This window comes from Chenopodium album, chromosome 11 (assembly GCF_948465745.1).
Source record: "Chenopodium album chromosome 11, dcCheAlbu1.1, whole genome shotgun sequence".
Taxonomy (NCBI): Eukaryota; Viridiplantae; Streptophyta; class Magnoliopsida; order Caryophyllales; family Amaranthaceae; genus Chenopodium; species Chenopodium album.
Genome location: NC_137844.1, coordinates 39,299,864 through 39,322,304, shown reverse-complemented (window position 1 = coordinate 39,322,304; position 22,441 = coordinate 39,299,864). Strand labels below are relative to the sequence as shown.

Here is a 22,441-nt window from a genome sequence, read left to right as displayed (position 1 = left end):
GTTCATGCTACATATGATTTCAAGCAAAATCACTTTGTAGCTATTTTATGCCCCAATGGTTAGCTAATAACTTGCTATTTAAATAAGCTTGACTTTCTCAATTAGCTTTATTAATTTAATAATTTTAATATATTAATTTTCAAAAATTTTGAAAACTTTTTTCTCAAGCAAATTAGCTTGTCTAAACTAATTTGCTTGGCCAAGCTAATTGTATTTTTTAACTCTAATGGTCAAACTAGTAGCTAGAGATTTTTTATAATTGCAAGCAAGTCCCGTACTACAACCATTGAAGTTGCTCTAACTCAGCCCTCACATGGCTACCCCAATGATTGAGAATAATCTATGTTAAAGTTTAATTGAGATTAGAAGATAATCAATAGTTGAGATTATTCTTATTAAGTTTTACTTAATATAAAATAATGCAGATAAAGTTAAAACAAACTTCTATCCTTTTTTAACTTACAGGCAGAAAAACACACTGGTCAATGTTCACAAACTTTGTTTAAAATTAAGTCATTGAGAATACACAAGAGGGGTATAAAGACTACAAACCCTTTTAACATTATATCAATTATGTATATCCATAATCATTAATCAATACACACCAAGTTGAACTCTCAGTATATTCCGCAAACTACAAAGAATTACCCTATGAAAAAGCATCTTATGGCAGCTACTATTTACTACACAACACGAAAATCTAAGAGGAAAAAATTTCTATACAAAGATTTTCTTACAGGGAGGCCAAAAGATCTCTCATTTCAGATACAGAGGGGATGTTCTCAGTGGGGTAAACTTTGGCCACAAGTTGTGCAAAGCTTTCATACTTGTCCAGAAACTCTTTCTGCAAATGTCAACGCTTTTCATCAATTTATTTTTCTTATGATATACAGAAGTTGCATAAAAGTACCATACATGTGGTGATCAAAGCTGATAGAAAGTTATGACTATAAAATGTTCACTTGGCTTACCTTGCATTTATCCCATAACGAGGGTAATAACTCCTCCGAAGTCAGGTTCTTCTGCAATTTTTTGGACATTGCTTGGATGGATTTGTCAACCTGAAGTAAAATGTAGCCGAAGTGATGGTCACACAGGAGGTTCACCGAGGAGTTATTGTAGAGACTAATAGAAGATAAGATTATAAACATTGGGATTTGATTTTACTAGAAGCTTATCTTGACTTACCCCAGACAAGCTAGCTTTCAACACTTTACGGAGATCCATTTTAGACAATCCAAGCTGGAATGGAATCTGAAGATGACAGACAAATCAAAGTCAGGCATCAGCTTCACTATATCAATTTTCTTTTCTTCTCTATCATCCTATATAACCGAAAAGTAGGAGAGGTTCATGTGCTATAAGGCCTATATGACAAGGGATGTGCCATAACATATGCAGAATCTCCGAAAAATTTTAATAGACCTGAAGTTTTCAAAATAAATGGACGCTGGTATACAAATCATTATATAACAAGGGGTGTGCCATAACATATGCAGAATCTCTGAAAAAAATTTAATAGAGACCTGAAGTTTTCAAAATAAATGGGGCGTATTTCATTATTTTGTAAAAATTAAAGGAAAAATCTAGTAACAGTCCAAGCATATGAGAATACCTGAGAAGAATGAAACTAATCAAGCATAAAATACTAATATCCTTATAGACAACCGCTACAGGAGGCTCCTGGGTTAAAGGGTCTGGGAAGGCCAGATGAATGTGACATTTCTTTGAATATTAGCAATCGATATACTAATTGTAGATCAAATAGAAGAATTTTGCCAAGCAGATAGATAAAAAAAAGGGGAAAAAAAAAACAGTTTAGGCTCCCAACTTATAAGAGACCTTTTTTCCATTGGTCAAAGGTCAAGTGTCTGTTCTTCATTTGTGCTGAAAATGTCACTAGTCTTCCTCTCACACTATATTTTTGCCTTCCTTTCTTCTCCTTCAAAGGCCTCACAGGAATCCTTTAAAACTACATTGATACAAATTGAAGGCATGTCTATTAATTTATATTAAGAGTTTTGACAAGAGGATTTTGTCATCATCAAGGACAAAGGGCCTACATAAGGACTCTCACAGTGTTACTTAATTCACTGTTCAAGATTGGTATGGAAATGCAATTTGCTACCTGGTTTTATTAACTTAACAAAAAATGTACCACTTGCACGTTTGCAGTTGGGATCAGAGAGTTAGATACACTGCTCACACGTCATGGTCACAACAGCAAAATCCATGTATAAACTGGTTTTAATTCATACTACCAGGCAATGGCACAAATCTAAGAAGGAAAAAAAAAATCAGGAAGAAAAGGAAGCCTGATAGACCTCTCGAGTGAGATTCAGCTTCAAAGGCCTTTCCTCGAGCAGCAGGTCATATCTGAGATGGACGATGACCACAATCATATATTTCTTTATCATGGAGTTGTTTGGTGGGTGATTGTGGGGCATCCTAACGATAGTGCTCAAATGTTGCAGGACATCCATCAAGCTCAGAGTTCCTTAAATGACAAGAACTGGCTAGTAGGGCCCAGTCATGCCCAAAATGCGACCTCTCAAGCCTGATGGATAAAGGTTGCCCTGGATGGCCTCATTACCTAGGGTATATTTTACTCATTGGGCACTGAAGGAGCAAGTGGATGCAGGTACTGTTAAAGAGGAGCATGTGTTGGTATTCATTCAGAAACGTTCTAAGTTCGTGTTCATACTTAGGGATTATGCATGAAGATGCCTGCAAGAGCCACCTGTTGGATTCTGTAAGTTTTAAAATCTAATGGTGTTCCAGGGATCTTACGTGGATTTACAGCTTCTACCACAAATATTGTCAACAATTTGTGAAAGTCTGTGTTTTATGCTCAACATCCCTGCAGACACTTCACAGTGTTGTGATAGTTTAAGAGTACAACAAGTTTTAAATCAACACCAGCAAGATGGGCTCTCTACAAACTAATAAAATATGCTCACTAATCAACAAGTCATACTAGATTATAGACCGCACCTCTCCCGAGCCTAATTCCTACCAGAGCGCACATATGAGAGACTCGAAAGAAGCAATAGGAAATTGATTATGCTACTGTGGGGAATAAGAACTAATTTCAGATTTGTGAGATGGACAACACCAAATGTATCGAGATGGAATAGTTTGATTACTTCAACAGTATCTCCTTTTATGTACTAACTTTGACATACTTTCTACTAAGCTAAAGACTCGAGATAAGAGAATGAAATATTAATGATAACTACAAATTTTTACACACATCCTAGATATAATGTATTATCACATTTCACATCCACAATCAAACTGCATGACTATGTTTCACAAGTAGCTGAAAAAAGCAAAGTTCTATGACATCAGATACTTACTTCTTCTGGGGTTATGGTGTACATGAGGTCTTCAATCCTTCTAGCAAATTGGAAAAGCCGTTCGAATTGCTGTCAATAATTGTCCAAGAAATTGTGTCTGAGTTTACTTAGCTAATATTACTTACTAGTACAACTAACAAAGGAACCAATATATTGACACAAGACAAAGTGTCATGAAAAAATCAGCTTACTCACGTAATATATGATCATGCTTATGTGGCGCGTACATGCTTGCTCATAAGCTTCACTTGCCTGATGGTAGAACTTTGCTAGAGTTGGCACAACATTTGCAAGTTCATATAAACTGCAATCAATTGCCTATATAATCAGCTTGTTGAATATAATTAGCAAAAGAAAGTTGGCACAATTATGAAAATGAAATTAGTACCTATTCTGAAATGCAGCATAATTCTCCAAAAGAAAAACATCTGCATATTTCGGGTCAGTCTGGGCAATTTTCTCCAAGGTCACAAACATAATGCTAACCTGTCAACAAATTAAGTTCTTGTGACTCATATTTTTCATATAAATATTTTTAATAAGAAAGAGAGCACCCAAAGTGTAATCCTAAATGAATTTTCATTTCATTTCAAACAGGGTTCTGGATTACAGGACAGCTTGTCCATCTTTCTCTGTATTGCTTTTTCAGCAGTTATAAAATTTATTTTCTAATTTAAAAAAAAATGGTAAGAGTATAGAGTATGATTACACACAAACACCACATTCTTAAACAACAAATATATAAAGCTAGAACCAATTACTACGTAGTAAAGTTGATCAAAGGTAGTTTTTTCTTTTTTAAGTTAGAGGTTACGAAAAAGTTAAAATAAGGAGCATATAACTTTTTAAAACCAAAACATTTATTAGCTGCCAGAATTCTGGATCAACCCATAGCTGAATAAATTGATACTTACAAATTTTGTATATGCCTGGTCAACTAAATCCCTGGATTGCCCTTGAATATACTGCTCCATACGAGTTGCAAGTGTAGCGAATCTATGCACACACACACAAAAAAAAAAAAAAAAAAAAAAAAAAAAAAAAAAAAAAAAAAAGAGAGGTAATTTTACGAATAATTCAAATGTATTCAGAAGATAAAGGCAAGTTGAATTGTTGCTTCCAGTATTTTAATTTTCTATATTGCTCTTAAAAGTTCAAATACAGAATAAGTAAATAATTATGAAGTACATTCAACAAAAAACAAGAGAGAAATCGAACACAGGTTAGGTATTCATACTTATTTTTCCTACTACCTCAAATTTATCAAGACAGAACATAAAAGACACGAGGCATTAGCAAATGGAAGTTCCTTCTATTCCATTTTTCTTTTAATACTTTTTGCATTTTGTTTAGTTGTCTAATTAACTGTTACATTTAGCAAACACACAGCTTTAACCATTAATATCTTTAATTATGTAAAAACAAACATAAAGAGTTAATAATTTGATACTTTAATTAAAAATAAAAATTGAGAAAATATAACATTCCACATGACTATATTTTTCCTTGCATATAAATAACCAATTATGGTCAAAGTGGGATATTGATATATAAAAACTACCTAAACATTACCAAAAGTAAACAAGGAACAAATAAAAACAAAAAAAGAGAAGGCTTCATAAACTCCTTCGTCCTACATTAGTTTTTTGCACTTACTTTTTCATAAGCCCCACATTAGATTTCACACTCCATTATAACACATACTTAGGATCACACACTTGCTATCTCTTCAATGTAAAATTACCTTCTATCTCCTATCACATCTCCCTTACCCTAAGCCTCACTATAATATTACACACTATCTCTAATGACATATACTTTTACACTATCTCTAATGCAAGGAATCAATATTAGGGGAAGGGTATGTTAGTCATAGCTTATTAGTAGTAGCTTGGGGAATAAGTTAGAGTTTGTTATGAGAGTTTTTCTATAAATAGGACTCATTAGGAGGAATAATCATCATGCTGAATATTATTGAGGTTTGTAATTGGGAGAGAGTGAGCCTCTCAAAAGCTCATACTTGGGAGAGAATCCACCTCTCGAAAGTGGAATTATAATTCAATTAGTTGTAATTCTCATCTTAATGCTATAATCATCTTCTTCATCTTAATTTCTGCCATTAATAGTGTTGTAACCAAGCTAATCTCTAGCATATCATTCTCACTTCTAGTTGATAGGTAGAAATTTGACTTTAGGGCCATGCCTATTACGAAAATTAATGCACGACGAAGGGAGCATAATCTCACTTTTAGTGGAAAACATAAGATCCTGACTTATGCACGTAATCAAATTCAAGCCAGGAAAGCAAACATCATGGATGAACTATCCCTGAAGACTGCTGCCTCTTATAACAGAGGCCCTACTCTAAGAAGAGGTTCCTATATAAAATGTTTACAAGTAATTTTCACCTTGGGATGTATGACAGGACACCCATCTGTCGGACATTTCTCTCATTTCTTTCAATCTGGTGACAAGCCTCGTCAACAAACTGCAAGGATATCATAATATCAAAGACTTTCCAACAATAAAAATTACTGTTGGTTGGTGCATGTAAACATCATAATTGCAATGGAACCAGCATATATAACTGACTTCCAACAATCAAAATTACTATTGGTACATGTTAAAAGGCTGGAACTTACTCTGCTAAACTGCATGGAGATCCTAGATTCAAGATCACCAAGCAAGAGGCGCACAAATCCAGCTGCATCAGCTTTCTGACCAGAAAGATAGCGTTCTGTAATCCCATGCATCGATATACATCGCAAGGGGTCAATCTTGTAGGCCCAATCCACAACAGCATAGAAGTCCTCCTGATATTTAATCAGTACACAAAATGGTTGAGGCAGTTGAAGGTAGTAGGGATTATCTAGATTAGTAGAGTTTAGACATTGCAGATGGACATTCGTGAGAAGTTGTCGTCAAAAAGTAACCTTTCACCTATCTATGACAGCACATGAGACTGAATTTTTGTCTTGTTGAGAAATCAACTATTGGGGTTTAGCTTTTGGTTGTTTCACCTAGCTTGTTAGACAGTTAGTAGCATTTAAAGTATGTATTGGTTGTCTGAGCCTTTGAGGGGATTGGGTGTATGGTTCTTCCATGAAGGTTTTTAATTTGGTTGAAAAGCCATTGAGCAAACACAATTTTTGGCAGTTTGACCAAATAAAATTGTCACAAACCAGCCACGATCAAGCAAAAAGCCATTCGCCAAACAACACCCTTGTCACATCCTTTTGCTCCCTTTAAAACAAAAGGGGAAAGAGGGCACTGCTGAGAAGTATCAAAGGGGACGGAGAAAATCTTCGTTTGTAAAAGTTTAAATAAATCCAGAGTAGGTGCAAGACCTAGGATATATAGTACTAGTGAATTAGTGATAATATAAGAGGTGACGGTACATGCCTCACAAAGTGATGCACATATTCCTTTAATTAAATTTATTCATTTATATAAGAAACATAACACCCTTGCATATGCATATTATATTATTATGTTTTCAAACATATATCATGAAACATGATGATTCCACATAGAAAGAAGACAAGGATAAATGTTAGTTTTCAAGAAATAAAACTTGAAAGGCGGTTAATTTAACATGTCATTAAGGAGACCTCTAGTGAACCCTGAATCTAGTGCCTCATGCCACACAGAGCATGCTAACACACTGGCCAATAGTTTGATAAACACTTATCTCTTTCTATATTAGCAGATAATGCCAATTTTTTTTATAAAAAGGTCATTTTTCCATTTGCCTTGCAAACTTTCATATCTGGTGCAAATTTCACTGCACCAGCATAAATATTAATACTTCAAAAGACAGTAAACACAACCAAACAATACTCATCATTCACATGCTACAAAACGAAATTCTTGACCGCGATGGCTTAAAGGCATAAGAGAATCCAAGTTCATCAATGAAAAGATTTCAAATAAATTGAAGATAATTGGCAAAATTACCTGAATCCCATCCAGCAACTCTTGCAGACATTCATTTAATGCTGCCAACTCAACAGAATTTTTACCTAGGCATAATAAATAAAATTTATAAGTTACAAGTATCAACCTACAAGGGGCGAAGCCATTAGACAAAAAGATGAATATTTGGTGCCAAAAGATGAAATATACCTGCTTTGCTATCGTTGTCATCGATATCCATGATTCCAAGATCATCATCATCGACGTCATCCACATTTGATGCGGACTTACCATTGGGAACTCCTCCCGGTGGATTGAGAGCAGGAACTTCAAAGCACATGAAGTGAGCAAAAAAGGAACTCTGAGATTCAAAAGGCTTCCCGTGAGACAACAATTTACAAATTAGAATCTATAACACAAATTTGCTGGAATATAACCTCATCAACAAGGAGTGGAACAAATATGGTAAGCATTTTGGCATAAGCATCAGAAACTGCCGAAGTGTCTGCATTGCTCACAGTTTGACCAGCACCAGCAGAGGCATCCAACCAAACAGTTGGATTTCTTGATGCTTTAGTGCTGGCTCGAAGCTCATTTGCAAACTCTCGAGCCTGCATAACACAACAGGAATATACAAACAAGAAATAGGATAAGAGAAAAGAGTTTTAGTTTCAACTTAGGTTGCTGGAGATATTATTTTTTTTCCTGCAAATAGATCATCAGTCCAAATAACCTAGGAATCTGGTCTAGCAACAATCCCTTTGCGTTCCTTTTTCTTTTATTAGAGGGTGTTTCGGAAAAATATAAATATGAAAAAAAATACCATGGCCAAGAAGATAATTCAGTTTTAGATCACCATAAAAAAAAAAAAAAAAAAAGGCAGCAAAATGTATCACCATTAAACAAGACCAAGACCACACCATGCCTAAATATTATGCCACTGACGCAGCTAGGCACAGGTGCACTATTGGTCCAAAAGAAACTTTGCTGGCTGGGTTACGAGAATTAGATATCAATCATCTGAGTTTCTGAGTGATTCTCACATTAAGCAGAATATTTCTCAGACACTTTCTCATTTTCAAATGAAATACATTGGTATGCAACTATGCGTACAAAGCAGTTGATGTCTTAGATTCAGTGTGTAAACATAATTAAAGTCCTTTCTGGAACTATATCAGTCATGCTATTGTACCTTAATTTAAAGGCACTCTATTTGTCATTAAATATCAAGTTGGCAACCAGTATGATTAACAATTAAGAACTATTTAATCTACTCACCTCTCTACGGAGAAGCAAGTTCAGAGAGCTACAATACGCTTTCCTCAATGGACCCAAGCAATTCTTATCAAGGCTCTGGAACATCAAAAGAAGGGATAAGATTAAACAAGAAAAACGCAAGCAAATATGACAACAGATTCCAGTGTTAGAACCTTCAAATGTTGCAGAAGCCGAGCATATGTCCTGCATTTATACCGCAGATCAGCATGGTCTGGTCGTTTTAGCTGCCCACGCTGCTCAATGATACAAAATGATTAATCTTAACCAAAGAAAGAATTTTGCCAAATGTGTGAGGCAATTAGTTGATCCAATTACCTGAGAAAAGTAACTCTTGTCACTTATCATGAAGTCCACCAAGCTGGCAAAGTAGTTCCTCAAGAACTCAGATGCTCTCCGAACGAACGTACTTTTGAGCTTTTCAACTTCAGCTTTTTTTTCTCTAATCTGTGATATTTTTTGAGATAAAAAGGTATTTAATAAATCAAATAAAATATTACAAGGACAAGCAGTATACACAAAATTGCAAGAATACAAATGCCCAGGTGGCGGCTATCTAAAACTACTGCATAATACAAAAATGAGCCTAAGAATATCACTGTTCTCAATCAAATCAGCGAAGAGAACTAGACATGAAGTTGCAGTATACACAAAATTGCAAGAATACATATACCCAGGTGAGGGCTATCTAAAACCACCGTAAAATAACCAAAAACGAGCCTAAGTATATCACTGTACTCAATCAAACCAGCGGAGAGATCTAGACATGAAGTTTACTGGGAATTACACCCAAACATTAGAACAACAAATTTTAAATGTTTCATTGTTAGACATGGAGGGGATATAAAAGGGAAACATATCACAACTTTTTGATTTACAGTGCATAGTCAAGGTAAATTTTTACTCACTTTTTGTAATCCTATGATTCTGCAATTAGAACACATTTTATGTTAGGTGAAAAATTTTCAGTTAGATTAAACAACTAAACTGAACTTATTTTTTTATGAAATACTTCTTCCGTCCCACAATATTTGTCTTGTATACTACTTTGGTCTAATTATCTCTCTCAATTCTCTCTGGGAAGTGGGAACCCCACTAACTTCTCTCACACTATCATTTTTTTTTCTTTTTACACTATCTACCTCAAAAGGCTACACCCCCTAATACTCACTATTACTATATGCGCCCAAGCCTAAAGAAAAAAAAAACAATAAGTTTTGGACAAATTGAGTATGATATTTCATTTACTTGCAACACAAGCATTAGGCTCTAAAGCATATCATTCAACGTTGACGACAAAGCACATGCTGCTATAGAATTATCAGATGAACAAATAAATGCCCACATAAAGCAAGTCTGAGATACTGCTTTTGAGAAGAAAAATAAATAAATAAAAGATACTTGGAACATACTGCACGCATGTTTGCAAAAGTGGTATCCAGATTCGGGACTTCCAAGCCACGGAGAGCACCACTTAGCCATTCACATGCTTCAATGTTTTTAATCATGTTTGATTCATCAAAGGAACCTCCTGTAAGACATGTTGCATACTAGATGCAGGGGAATCATCAATTTAGATTAAAAGGACCAAACAAGCAAAGATAGGAAGGGAAGAAGCATACCTCAGAAGGAACACGTAATCGCTCAAGAAGCTTGTCAAGTTCCTCAATCAACGATTTGTTATTTACAGATTGCATCTCCAGCTTGTTATTACGGGTTTCTATCTGAATATAACAAACAAGAAAGAGAAGAGGTTTTCGGGAAGAAAATGAGATAAGTTAGAAATGAGAAGCTGGAACTAGTTACAGATCTGCATGCTTTATCTGTTCACAACAATAACATTCTTATGAATTGCAAAAACAATTATAATCATTCTTGACTAAAGTAATGACATTCTTTCAAATTCTTTTTTTTCCCCCCTACCATTTAAAGGTTATAGAATCATAGATCAATAATTGAGGAATATTTTATGGTCAACGAGATTATTTTTAATACACCAATTTGAATGTGCCAAATCACAGGTTACCCTGTATAATCTCAAAAATCAATAGAAGAAATTCCATGCAGAAAAAAAGTAAAGCTTAAGCAAAAAACATGTTATGCAAGTGCAATTGTATTCAGCAACAATAGTTTATAAGAAATGAAAAACAGCTAAAAGTCAACTTCACCTACCGACTCGATGTCTTCTCTCATGTGTCTCAATTTCACATTGAATATCCCCAGCCACTCATCCATATCATCCACACAATTCAAGGCATTATCAAGCCCTCTTAATACCTGCATTTAATAAAACCGTTACGTAGCTTAACAATATAAGATTTAGGGTACTCCAAATAAATTATTCACTCAAGTAATTCTTGGAATATCTATAATTGTAATAGCAATGGTCCAAGTCAATAGTTGTCACCGAGGGGTTTGAAATCTTCCCCGTCCCACTGATATTACTAATCAATCATGTTTGATCATCAAAAGAGCATGAAAGGTTTTTTATGCAATTATCTCGACAATTCTAAGCTAAGGGAATTAGAGCACTAAATTCCAGCTGAACAAGTTTCATTTTATTTTCTTGGGGAGGGGGTGACTGGACAAGCTTAAAATCATATTATTTTATAAGAAAACAAAAATTATTTAACAGAAGGAATGATAAAAGTATGGAAGCCAGAAGTCCACTAACAATCAAGGCAAAACAAAATAAAGAACTTCTGGAATGATTATTTGTGGAATGCAAATTTACTCCTTCAGATCAAAGTTTTCATCCTTACTGTTATTTTTACTCTTATATGGAAGACATTTGCAAGCCAGAATGAGAGTACAACTTTATCTGTTGTTGCATGTAGTGTGAATGGATTCAGAAGTTAAATTGCTTGAACATTGTAAGAGGGGAAAAATACAAACAAAAATATCAACAAAAGGCCTATTAAAAACCAGGGACAAATCAACTCTTTTGGTTAAGGGCAAAGCAGACGAAGTTAGAAATTAAAAACAATGCTAAAAGCAGTTTACCTGTTCCACCAAGGGTTCTGTTTCCAAGATAGCATGAACATTTGCTGCTTCCAAAGCCTGAAGTTCCCGCTTCAACCTTTCAGAAAAAGCTTCTGCTTCTCCAATACCCATGACATACCTGCATTTGACAAATCAATCAGGGCCATATAATGTAAACAGACTACATAAAAAAATCTAAATTAGAAGAAATATTCCCAAAAGAAATAGGTAGAATCTACACTGCTGCAACAATTGAGAAGCAAATTAATAATAAAATAAAATAAAACAAACAAATATTTCCTCTGTTTTTTAAGACATGCAACAAGTTCACTTTATTATACAAACTTGTTGGATTTATTGAAAAACAAAGGAAGTAACAAAAAATTAGCAAGATTTACAGAAGCTATCAACTGTCAAGTGCCTATCTATGCATAGATATCTAGGTAACAACTAGCAAGAGAACCCAGTACATTAAACTGATATATTCCAAAGAAAACTGGGAAAGCAAAACTTACTGATTCTCAAATGAACACCTCAAATAGACAACAAATTAAAACAATTCTGACTCAATAATAGTGGCCCAGTATTTGTTTTGAGATGACATGACAAGACGGTTACAAGTTTTAGTGAATTGAAGCAATGATAGAAGATTTGGATGGATACTATGCCTGAGGAAGTCCTGGACGAAAAGAATTTGTGTTTCAAAGTGTTAAGGCCTGGTTAGGGATCATCACCAACAATCTCCAGAGGGATATAGCATTCATAACTAAACACAAGGGTAGCAGAACTCACCCAAAACCTTCTGACACAAGCTGGCAACAGCCATACAGCACATGTGTCCGTGTTCCAGAAAGAAAGAAACCCCCTCTTTCAAGAGGAGTAATGGCATGCTAAGCCCTGGTAAGGTTCTTGCTTTGCAATAGATTTAACTTTTAAATCGCATGCTACAACACTTGAGCAGTTTCCTGTTAATTCATTTGAGCTTCATTCTTGCGAAAGTACTCACCATAAAAGATACCCAAAGCATTCACTGCAACACTGCTGTTGTGCTATGCATAGCACCTAGTATCCATCGTTATACAGCTAGAACTAATGGGGTATTGAATCTCATTCACTCTCCTAACTTTGGTCTCAGCCAAAATGCTTTTGATCTAAAACACCTATATATCCCATTCAAACTTATCATGAACATGACAGACCTTCAGAGATTGGAAGGGGATAATAAAGAGATATATCAAAAAGTAGGAATCACAAGCCTAGAAAAATCCAAGCCTTGGCTACTTTTTATCTAGTTCTTTTCAATCCTTTTCTTTTAGCAAAAAACTACAAAGATACCTTGCTAAATAATCTCAAGAATTCACGCAGAAGTCTCTAGTTTCAGGTTGAACATCAGGTACCAAACTCAACCCTACTGTAGGAGTTGAGAAAGGGTTGCAGTCAGGTAATAGAAGAGGTGACAAACAGCAACATGTATAAATATATAGTCATCAGAAGGAACTAAAATCATAAAGAAAGAGAGGCTTTGAACATGAAAATCCAAGGGAAAGAGAAAAACAGGAGGGGCACGGAGGAAATAAACAAAGCTTAAAAATAAAATAGGAATGAATCAAAACCCCTCCGAAGAATTGCTCATGATTCTCTGTCAATGTTCTTCCCATCATATTACATTTCCTGCAAGAGTACCAAACAAACAATGGAACAAGGTATATCCTTAATTTTAAAGGGCGCTAGGTGCACCAAGGTGCTAAAGTCCTTGAAGCTTAGGCACAAGGCATGCGCCTTTTGTAGGTGAGTGCATGAGGCAAAATTTAATTATAAAAAATATATCAATTAATTTCTATTAAATAAGTCTTACAAAAAAAAGTGAGAAATGGTGAAAGGTCCATTTGATTAATAGCTAGAATTCTTCAGATGGAATTGGGGGATATGGGTTGCTCTCTCCTCTAGAATTAAAGTATATTTGACAGCCACAAAGTCACATGATGTTTTAAAAAAAATTTATCTTACATATTAGTTATTGATTCCTTGCAACATAAGGTGCAAGAAGCATCCTAGAAAAAAGCGCATAGATGAGCGCTTTTGTAGGTCTTTCAGTCTTTGTACTTTGCAAAGCTAAGGCACCACCTATCGAGCCTGATTGTGCCTTGCACCTAGGCGTGCCTAAGGCATGCTTCTAAAACTAAGCCTTGTATCTAATAGTTTTCTGCTGAACCCTTACACTAAATATAAACCTAAGATGTTTACACAAGGCACTTGTTCCAGAAAGACTTCTGCACTTGTCCTTAAATATTTTAGGAATAACCCAGCTAGGACTAAAGCTTCAAGGTTCTGCTACCCCAAATCTTTAATTTGTGTTCACATCCCCATGTAAGGATTGCATACAAGTGATCCAAAACCCTATATGGGTGCAAATAATTGAATGCATGGATCCCAATCAAAACAGCACTTAATGTGTTTAGCACTTCCGAAGAATCTTGGTATCATAATATGAGATTGTCACAGAGTTCTTTTGAAATACTCCCTCCGTCCATATTGTTTTTTCCATTTGCCAAATTTCACAAGAATTAAGAAGTGGAAGGAGGAAGTACAAGAAGTACATTATAAACAGAGAAAAGTATTAAAAAAAAAAGTGAGTGGGACATAAATAATAAGTACATGAAAAAGAAAAAAGTACATGGCACAGAATATGAAGGGTATTTTAGGTAGTTGAGTGAATAAAAAAAAATGAAGGCAATTTGGTCCTTACAAAGTGTCCAAAAATGGGAAAAAATGAAATGGGAAGATGATTTTGGAACACCTAAAATGGAAAATGGGAAAAGCAATATGGGACTGAGGGAGTATATGCTAAATGACACCAAGGCAGTGTGCTCTGTGTAGAGAAGAAGGGCAAAAGCCAAAAATAACACGCCTTGAAGCTAACATGTGAATTACAACCAGTAAGATACAACACCATATAACAAAGAAGGACAAATCTACTCAACTCAAATAGCTTTATTCAGTTAATTCTGATTGTTAGATTCATGTTACACAATTTTCAGAACTAATTGTGCCTGCTTTTCATTTACATAATACTAAATGGTGAATAAAGCTCTTCAGTCATAGCAAAGCTGTTTAAAGATGGTTTTCACATTAGTGTTCCATGAATAAATGTTCTGCAACAGGTTTTTAAAATACACCATGATGTGTTGTAGACCACTATGTCACCGCTTGAGAAGTTGAGCTATTTTAATCCATTAATTCATTGTGTATAACTTAGAATTGAATTTCCCAATGAGAGAAATTTTGAATCATTTTTTTAGCCACTACAGCAAGTACTTCCATATATGTTTCATACCATGATCACAGCTGTAATGCCCACAAAGTCCAGCTTCCCTGAGATGGCATCTATCGCCACGATCACAAAAAAGGGAAAGAAAAAAAAACACTGTTTTTTCTACTGTTCACCAGCTTTATCATTCAATATGCCTCAACATCTTCATGTAAATGGGATTTTAAATTAAAAGCCTCAATTAGAGAGTAAGGTTATGTTACATTTACTCAGTCACTCTTGTTCTTTATTTTACCGACAATCTTTGAAAGATTTTAAACAGCAAATTAGCAAAACTGAAAAAGAACCTAGTGGTGTCCAAACACACAAAAATTCAAATAAGTGCGGAAGAAGGTAGCCAAAAACAGTAAAAGTAAGAATCCATACGTGCCAAGAAGAGCTTCCATATCCTCTTCTTCTGCCTGGGATACAAGATCCTTCTCCACATTAACCTTCATATCTTTTTCAGCCATCGTTGTAGGAACAGGTCCGTCTTCAGAATTCACCTGATTGGTAGTGGTGGTGGTGGTAGTGTTTTCCTGTTGTGCATTAAGACAGTGTAAACAACTACATCAAGGGGAACAGGGACTTAATGGGATAACTTATGATGGAATATCTGTTAAGTGGATAAATTGTATGTTTTTCACTAGTTAGGGAAGTTCAAAAGAAAAAAAAAATACTGGGATATAATTTCTCCCTCTCCATCATCTCTTTTATTCCAATCCTGCCAGGCAACAGTATCTGGAGACTTCTGCAACCAGACCAATGGTTGGATCTAGCCAGTAGCCACAAGCAGAGGAACACTGGTAACCTCATTTCTGTTGGCAGCTCTGCGGTGGTGGTTGTAAAGGAAGTAGCTAGGGATATGAGAGCAAACCATAAGCAAGAGAGATGAAGAGGGAGGAGGGACGAAGCAGTAACCCAGAGGGATGGTGAGTCATAATTAACCCCATTTCTGGAGTAATAATTTACCTCACTTAATTATCTCTCCCATTGCACCCACCCAACATTTCCAGAATTTTTCAGTTCTTAATTTTTACCCTTCCATTACCTTCATTTCAGGCATATATAAACCTAGAGACATTTCTACATGTGCCAAGATAGCTAATTGAATAATGAGGGGCATTAAATAAGTAAAACAATCCAGATGCATCTTTCATATTCAAAACGTAATTTAGCAAACTGCACGCACAGCAGCAAATTTAAACTAATGCTTGAAGCCCATTAAAGAAGGTAAATAAAGCATAAGACCAAGACCTAGGTGGGCACTAGTTATTATCCGATTGCATTACCTTCTAGAGTTTTAGTTGATAAGTCATCAATATATTATCTGAATACGTCAACTGTTTAATGCAAAATGTTTAGCAAATTTAGTTTTTTTTTTTTTTAATTATTATTATTCAATAACTGCTTGATGGAATAGATATACATAAGGACCTTAGATTATCTTCTTTCACTGTTGCTAGAAAGAAAGTCTTTTTGGTTTTCAAGTTTCAGGACATTAACCTGAGAAACTTCATAAACTTTTTTTTTTTTTTTTGTTTTTGGTAAGTACAGCTTTTGCACTCGATAAAGCAAATATAAAAAGATAGATGGCAAACACTATAATTCGATGTTTGACTAGGCAGACCCATTAACCAACCCACCAATATCTGATTACTTCACAACAAGCTCTTCACAAACAAGAAAAGTTCACAATGCTTTTACGCATCTTCACTTGGCCCTTTATGGCTTCTACCACATATAACGGGTAAAAATAGGTCCACATATGCCCAATCTAGTGTAGGTTTGCATGGAGTCTTCTGGAAGTTTTCAGGAGGCTATGATGACAAGAAAAATGTGATACACACTTGATGCTGACAAGGAATCATCTTCATAATGGTTGGAGAAGTGATTCTGACAAGGTCTGGAAGAAGCTCTTTGTCGCAATGACTGTCTTCCTTAAAGTAATGCTAATTGTTATGTTGGCTTGCCATCTTCTTATAACACAAGCTTTTCGAAGTCAGGGTGTAGAGTGGGTCTACCTTTTATTTCAAAGCACTAGCAATTTGCAAGATTCCTATGATAGATTAGGCAAGCCATAAGCAATGTGAAATTTTATCATTATAATATACATGATGCTTAGAGAGGAGCAAACAACAATGACAACAACAATTGAGGCCATAATCCCAAGAGATGAGCAGGCGGATTTTTTAAGGTAGGGCTTCAAAGTTCCAACCAAGTGGCTGTCTTGTCAAGGTAAGGGGATTATCATAATAACATTGACTGGACGGAAAAGGAATGCCAAATGAAAAACACAGGATGTTAACAAAGTAACAAAACCACATTCTGTAAACCAAAAGGGAAAAACACACCACAGCTTTAGAATGGAACATTAGACATAGAATGATAATTGAAATTATAACTAAAATATCAAAAGATAATGGATTACCTAACACCTCAGTTTTTTTTTTCTTTGGTTCTATTTACTTTCCGGTTTTTTTTTTTTTTTTTTTTTTCCATTTTACTTTGTTCCATATTTGACACACTCTCTTTACAATAATACCCTTCTTATCCCCATAATTTACAACTTTCTATACTCAATGACTTTATCTTACACCTTCCCACCTACTGTCTTACATACTCTCTTACTTTTTATTACACCCACTCATGCTTTTCAAAGTTTCTTAAACTCTGTCTGAGTGGGTGCGCGCGCACACGCACGAGAGAGAGAGTATTCAAATGGGAAAAAGAAAAAAAAAACTACAAAAATACTACAGCTCGAACCTATAGGGTGCAAACAAATGTTATACGTACAACAAAAAATATTTCCATACCTTCGCCCAAAGAGCCATTTCAACAACATCTATTCCAACAACTTTTGGAAGACGACCAAGCATGTCCTTGCACACATTCAATATACAAAGTAAGAGACGATTCCTGAAAACACAAAGGCATGAGATGTGAATGACATGAGTACAAATTAGATTCATATTGGGAAGAAAAAGGGCTCTGCAAATAATACCTATCATCAGTATTCCGCATGGTCCACTGTGGAGGAGCAACTGTTTGGTTCCTCAGGTTATCAAACCCCTACAGGAATAGAAAGTCAAAAGATTGTCAAGAACAATGTAGGTCGCAAGACCCAGGAAATATATATCCCACGTGCTATAAGAGAGAGTAAGCAATACCAGAGTAAAAGTACATCCACTGGGATCATTTGAGTTAACCTCCACCTTTGAAAGATGTTTTAGCTTGTATATTTTAGCCGGCTTCAAGAGAGATAATGAAATAACAAAGAACAGTTAGTCCAGAAACTACAACCAAACCGAAAAGCTTAAGATACCATAAAGCATAAGATAACCAGTCAAAGCCTAAAATACATCAATTACTATTGTTCTTACTGAATGTCTCTCAGCAGTGTTAGTAGTTAGTATATCCCAAACTCTTAAAAACTCACGATTTTTCTCGCAATTTGAATGTTCTAACTCAAGATTTATCTCAGCAGTTTTAGTAGTTAGTATATCCCAAACTCCTAAAATTCTCATCAATTCGAGCAAATCTTAAGATGCCTGAGGAAATTGGCTTTTGAGAAATTGTACAATAGGGTGCCAAGTCATCGGCGATAAACTTTTCATTTTTCATTGAAATGGCAAAATTACCTCAAGAATACCACCATTTGAATATTTTAAGACACGCAAGAAAGCTTTCGTCCGCTGGCCCTTCTGTTTTACTGCATTAAGTGTAATTAGTCAAAATCAAAGTTGCATCCTTATATGAGATAGATGTCTACAAAACAAAACAAAACCTGAAGAGAAGAAGGGACACAGTAATTGAAGGAGAACAATGGAAACAACTGGTGCATAATTTTAAGCTATAAGAAATTGCATGACAGAACTTTGCATCGTCAAACAAAAGACAACAAACTTATGAGAAAATAGATAAACTACACGGATATATTTAGGGTCAAATGAGAAGAATTTTAAATCGAGAACGATTTAGTGTGCATAATTTTCATATTAAACATTGACGAAGTAACCCTGTAACACTGCCGGGTATCCCCTATAACAGTGATGAAGTAACCTCCATGATGGCCGGCCACACTGTGTGGCCAACCACACATAAAAGTTGGTGATATTTCTGAGCTAAATGAGCAACTTTATATTAAACAAGATGCACTTATTTCTTCAGAAGAATGAGAATATTTTTATATTTTTCCAGGAAATCGAAAAAATAATTCACATTCAATAGAAAACTCTGCACATGCATCCTTCTCATTTTTTTCATCCTAAGAAACATTTTATTGAATCACTTTCTAACATCATCATTCATCCCAAGCAGCATGGTGAGAGTCCTAGGGAAATTGGACCAGACTCCTCCAGCTCGCAAAATGGTGGCAATTAGCAGCCAAAATCAAAATTACCTAATCCAAGTAGCACTTTAATACCCAGAACGGGTACACATAATGCAATTCATTACCTTATTATGTTTAAAGAGTCCAAAAGTCGCACCAGAACATGTGTACCAATGTGCGTTCCCAATATGTGATTCGCAGGGGGATAAATAAACAAGAACTAAGACTCTAAAAGAGAATGCGTTCCTAACCAGCATTAGAGCAAAACAATCGAATGAAGAGTCTAAGAAATTGTGTTCATGATACCCAAAATAGAAATTGTAATATGTCAATGATGCGACAATGCATCATTCAAATACGCACACATCATCATTCTTGTTTGAGATGAGTTGGGTGCGACTTTGTTTACTAAAAGATATTCTTATGGCAAAAAAGGATGAAGAAAGTTTGGCTTTCTGAAGTGTGGAAGAAGGATACAGTGGTGGGCACTTGTAAAGAAGAAAGCAACGAGTTTTTGAGGGTATGCGTTACCCATGTCAAAGTTTCAATAATTGTTCTTTGGAAAGTAATACTTGAGTTTTATTGCCTGAGTTCTAGCTTTAGAAACGGATTAGAACCTTCTTAAGAGTGTGTTTGGATAGAGAAAGGGGAAGGAAAGAAGGGGAGGGGAGGGAAGGGGAGGGAAGGAAAGGGGTGGGGTGGGGAGGGAAGAAAGATGAGTTTTCATTCCAAATCTTTCCATTGTTTGAGAGATCAATTTCTTACAATTTAATCCCTCTATTTCTTCCCCTTCCAATTCCCTTTTTCTCTCATTTGTTATCCAAATGAAAGATATTTCATCCCTCTAATTTCCTTCCTCTCTCATTCAAATGAAAGATATTTCACCCCTCCATTTCCCTACCCTTCTTTTTCCTTCATTCCCTTCAATCCAAACAAAGTGTAATGCTTTGATTGGATAGCAAAGAAGGAAGGAAAGGAAGAGAAGGGAAAAAGGAGGAAGGGAAGGGAAAAGAAAGGGAGGGGGAGTTGAGCTCCATTTTCCCTCCAAATCTCTCCAATTTTGAAGGGATTATGCTTATTAAATAGAGTGGGAAAATGGATCCCTCCCTCTCCTTTCTCTTCCTTCCCCCAATCCTTTACCCAAACAAGAGAATTTGTCTCCCTCCCTTCCTCCCTTTCTCTTATCTTCTTTTCTTTCCATTTCTTTCTATCCAAAAAAAGTACAAATGTCCCGACACATGCCACTCAAACTCTTCAAGTTAAGTGCCAATACTAGATTTACAACAGCTTTAACATGAATGGTATACTCTATAGCTCAAGTTTAAACCTGCTTAAAAGTCGTAATCTAAATAGCACAACTATGATCACCATTGCAACAAAATAGCACACGGTTTGCAAATAATAATCTTCATAAGATAATCTCAGCGGGACACGATCCACAACCAGCGAACCTCAAAAAACACTTTGAATTAGACTTGTCCCCCGAATTAAGTGATTGCTTAACCATTTAAAGTCACAATTTTGAGGGTGGCATCGGGTAGAAGTGTAGAACAAATATTTAAGCAAAAAAAAATCCAATCATTCACAAATCACAAATTAGAATAGTTCAAATGCTAACATTAATAGAAGAACATTAATCCCAAATTACAAAAATCATCATAACGCAGTATAATAATTGAGAACAGAATAAAATCCCAAGACAGTAAAATTGCAAATGAGAGATGAAATGTAAAATTGAGAAAAGAAGAAGAGCGTAACTGGAAATGGCAAGAACCCTAGGTTTGGCCATTTGACGGCCTAATTTGCCGGATTTGCCCCAAACACCGCGACTCTTAGCAACACGGATCGACATAATGACCTTCTGCTTGGTGCCTTCAATGGCGGACTCACAAGCCCGACGCAGCTCTTGATCATCGGCGCTAGATTTCGCCATTGTTGATGTTCTTCAGCTTCCTTCCAGCTCAAAAGACTTTCTCCGAGATTTAGATGCTGTATTCTGTATTGGTGTGTGGTTGATTTTTCTATTTTTTATTATTTGTTTTACACGTTTGAAATTATTTGCCACGAATTTTTTATTTACAGTTTGGAATGATGTTCAGCTTTTAGGCTTCACGTTGAATGTGGATCAATTGATCATTTTGATCAATTTTTACGGAGGGAGACCAATTTATCGGTTACGACTTGGTTTGGTTTGGTTTGGTTTGGTTGAGTTAGATTCGGGTCGAATTTAAATTTTGATTTTAGGTGGTGTCGGGTTGGATTTGGAGGAGGTTTATGATGGGTGACGCTTAGCCCAGTAAAGTGCTAGCCAATTTTATGAATATTAAATACTCTTGGTGGGCCCCTATCTTGTATTGATGTGTATTTTGTACATATGAACTTGTAATAGTTTATCCCTAGACTCAAGATTAGGCACATATATCTACACCCCTTCTAAACAATGCGCATAATACCCATTGCACAGTAACTACTACTTCTTTTTATGAAAAAAAAAGCCACCATTTTCATTTATTCATTTCAATTTATGTGCAGATTCTCTCTCCTCACCCATTCTCTCTTTACATCATTTCTCTTCTATTTTCCCTCTCATCAAAAACTTTAATGACAAAATTGTTACAAAATTATCATAAATTATCACAAGAAATCTTTCTATCACTATGAAATTCAAAAAAACAAGACAAATTTTGAAAAAATAAGTTATTTGTTCAAATTATTTGTTCAAATTTGGAACAAAAAATAGTATAGTTTTATTAAATTTTTTTGTTGCGATTGTATTTTAGAAACATAATCGAAACATCAATATTGGAAAATGTATCATTGTAAGTATCATGCTATTGTGTTTAGTTTTTTTTTTTTTTTTTTTGTTCAACATTCTTCAATTTTTTTTTACATAGCGAAGGTAACAGTAGTACTAGTATTAATAATTAGTTTGTAGTGATTTTTTTTTTTTGGACAAATGTTCATTTTCATTTTGATAAATGTTCATTTTCATTATGAAAAGTGTGCATTTATATATTAGTATACTGTCACTCAAATAATAATGTTAATTCTTTTTCAAAGTTTGGAATGAAAAATTATTTTGATGAATGTTCATTTTTATTATTGTAAGATGTTCAATTACATATTAGTATATAGTCATTCACAATTTTACATATTAACATTTTGATAAAAGTTTATATTTGTGTCATCTTATTCCCAATATTTCATGTTCATTTCAATTTTGAATTCAATATATGTTTTTTCTCATATGAATATATGGTCAATCACATA

General features: G+C 35.1%; 1 protein-coding gene across 1 annotated transcript; it reads right to left on the bottom strand.

Annotated features, from left to right (window-relative positions):
- Nucleotides 1-536: 536 nt before the first annotated feature.
- On the bottom strand, nucleotides 537-21,278 carry LOC145567568 (exocyst complex component SEC3A-like). The gene is made up of 25 exons (XM_081626882.1): nucleotides 20,930-21,278; nucleotides 18,480-18,550; nucleotides 18,009-18,089; nucleotides 17,843-17,910; nucleotides 17,655-17,757; nucleotides 15,226-15,377; nucleotides 11,553-11,670; nucleotides 10,722-10,826; nucleotides 10,172-10,273; nucleotides 9,962-10,099; nucleotides 8,868-8,996; nucleotides 8,705-8,785; nucleotides 8,553-8,627; nucleotides 7,712-7,885; nucleotides 7,485-7,635; nucleotides 7,317-7,381; nucleotides 6,002-6,172; nucleotides 5,768-5,847; nucleotides 4,274-4,355; nucleotides 3,748-3,845; nucleotides 3,555-3,663; nucleotides 3,360-3,428; nucleotides 1,189-1,254; nucleotides 972-1,061; nucleotides 537-844 (listed from the first exon to the last, which is right to left on the bottom strand). The coding sequence occupies exons 1-25, from the start codon at nucleotides 21,102-21,104 to the stop codon at nucleotides 734-736; spliced, it is 2,664 nt and encodes an 887-aa protein (XP_081483008.1). The 5' UTR covers nucleotides 21,105-21,278; the 3' UTR covers nucleotides 537-733.
- Between the last annotated feature and the right edge of the window lie 1,163 nt (nucleotides 21,279-22,441).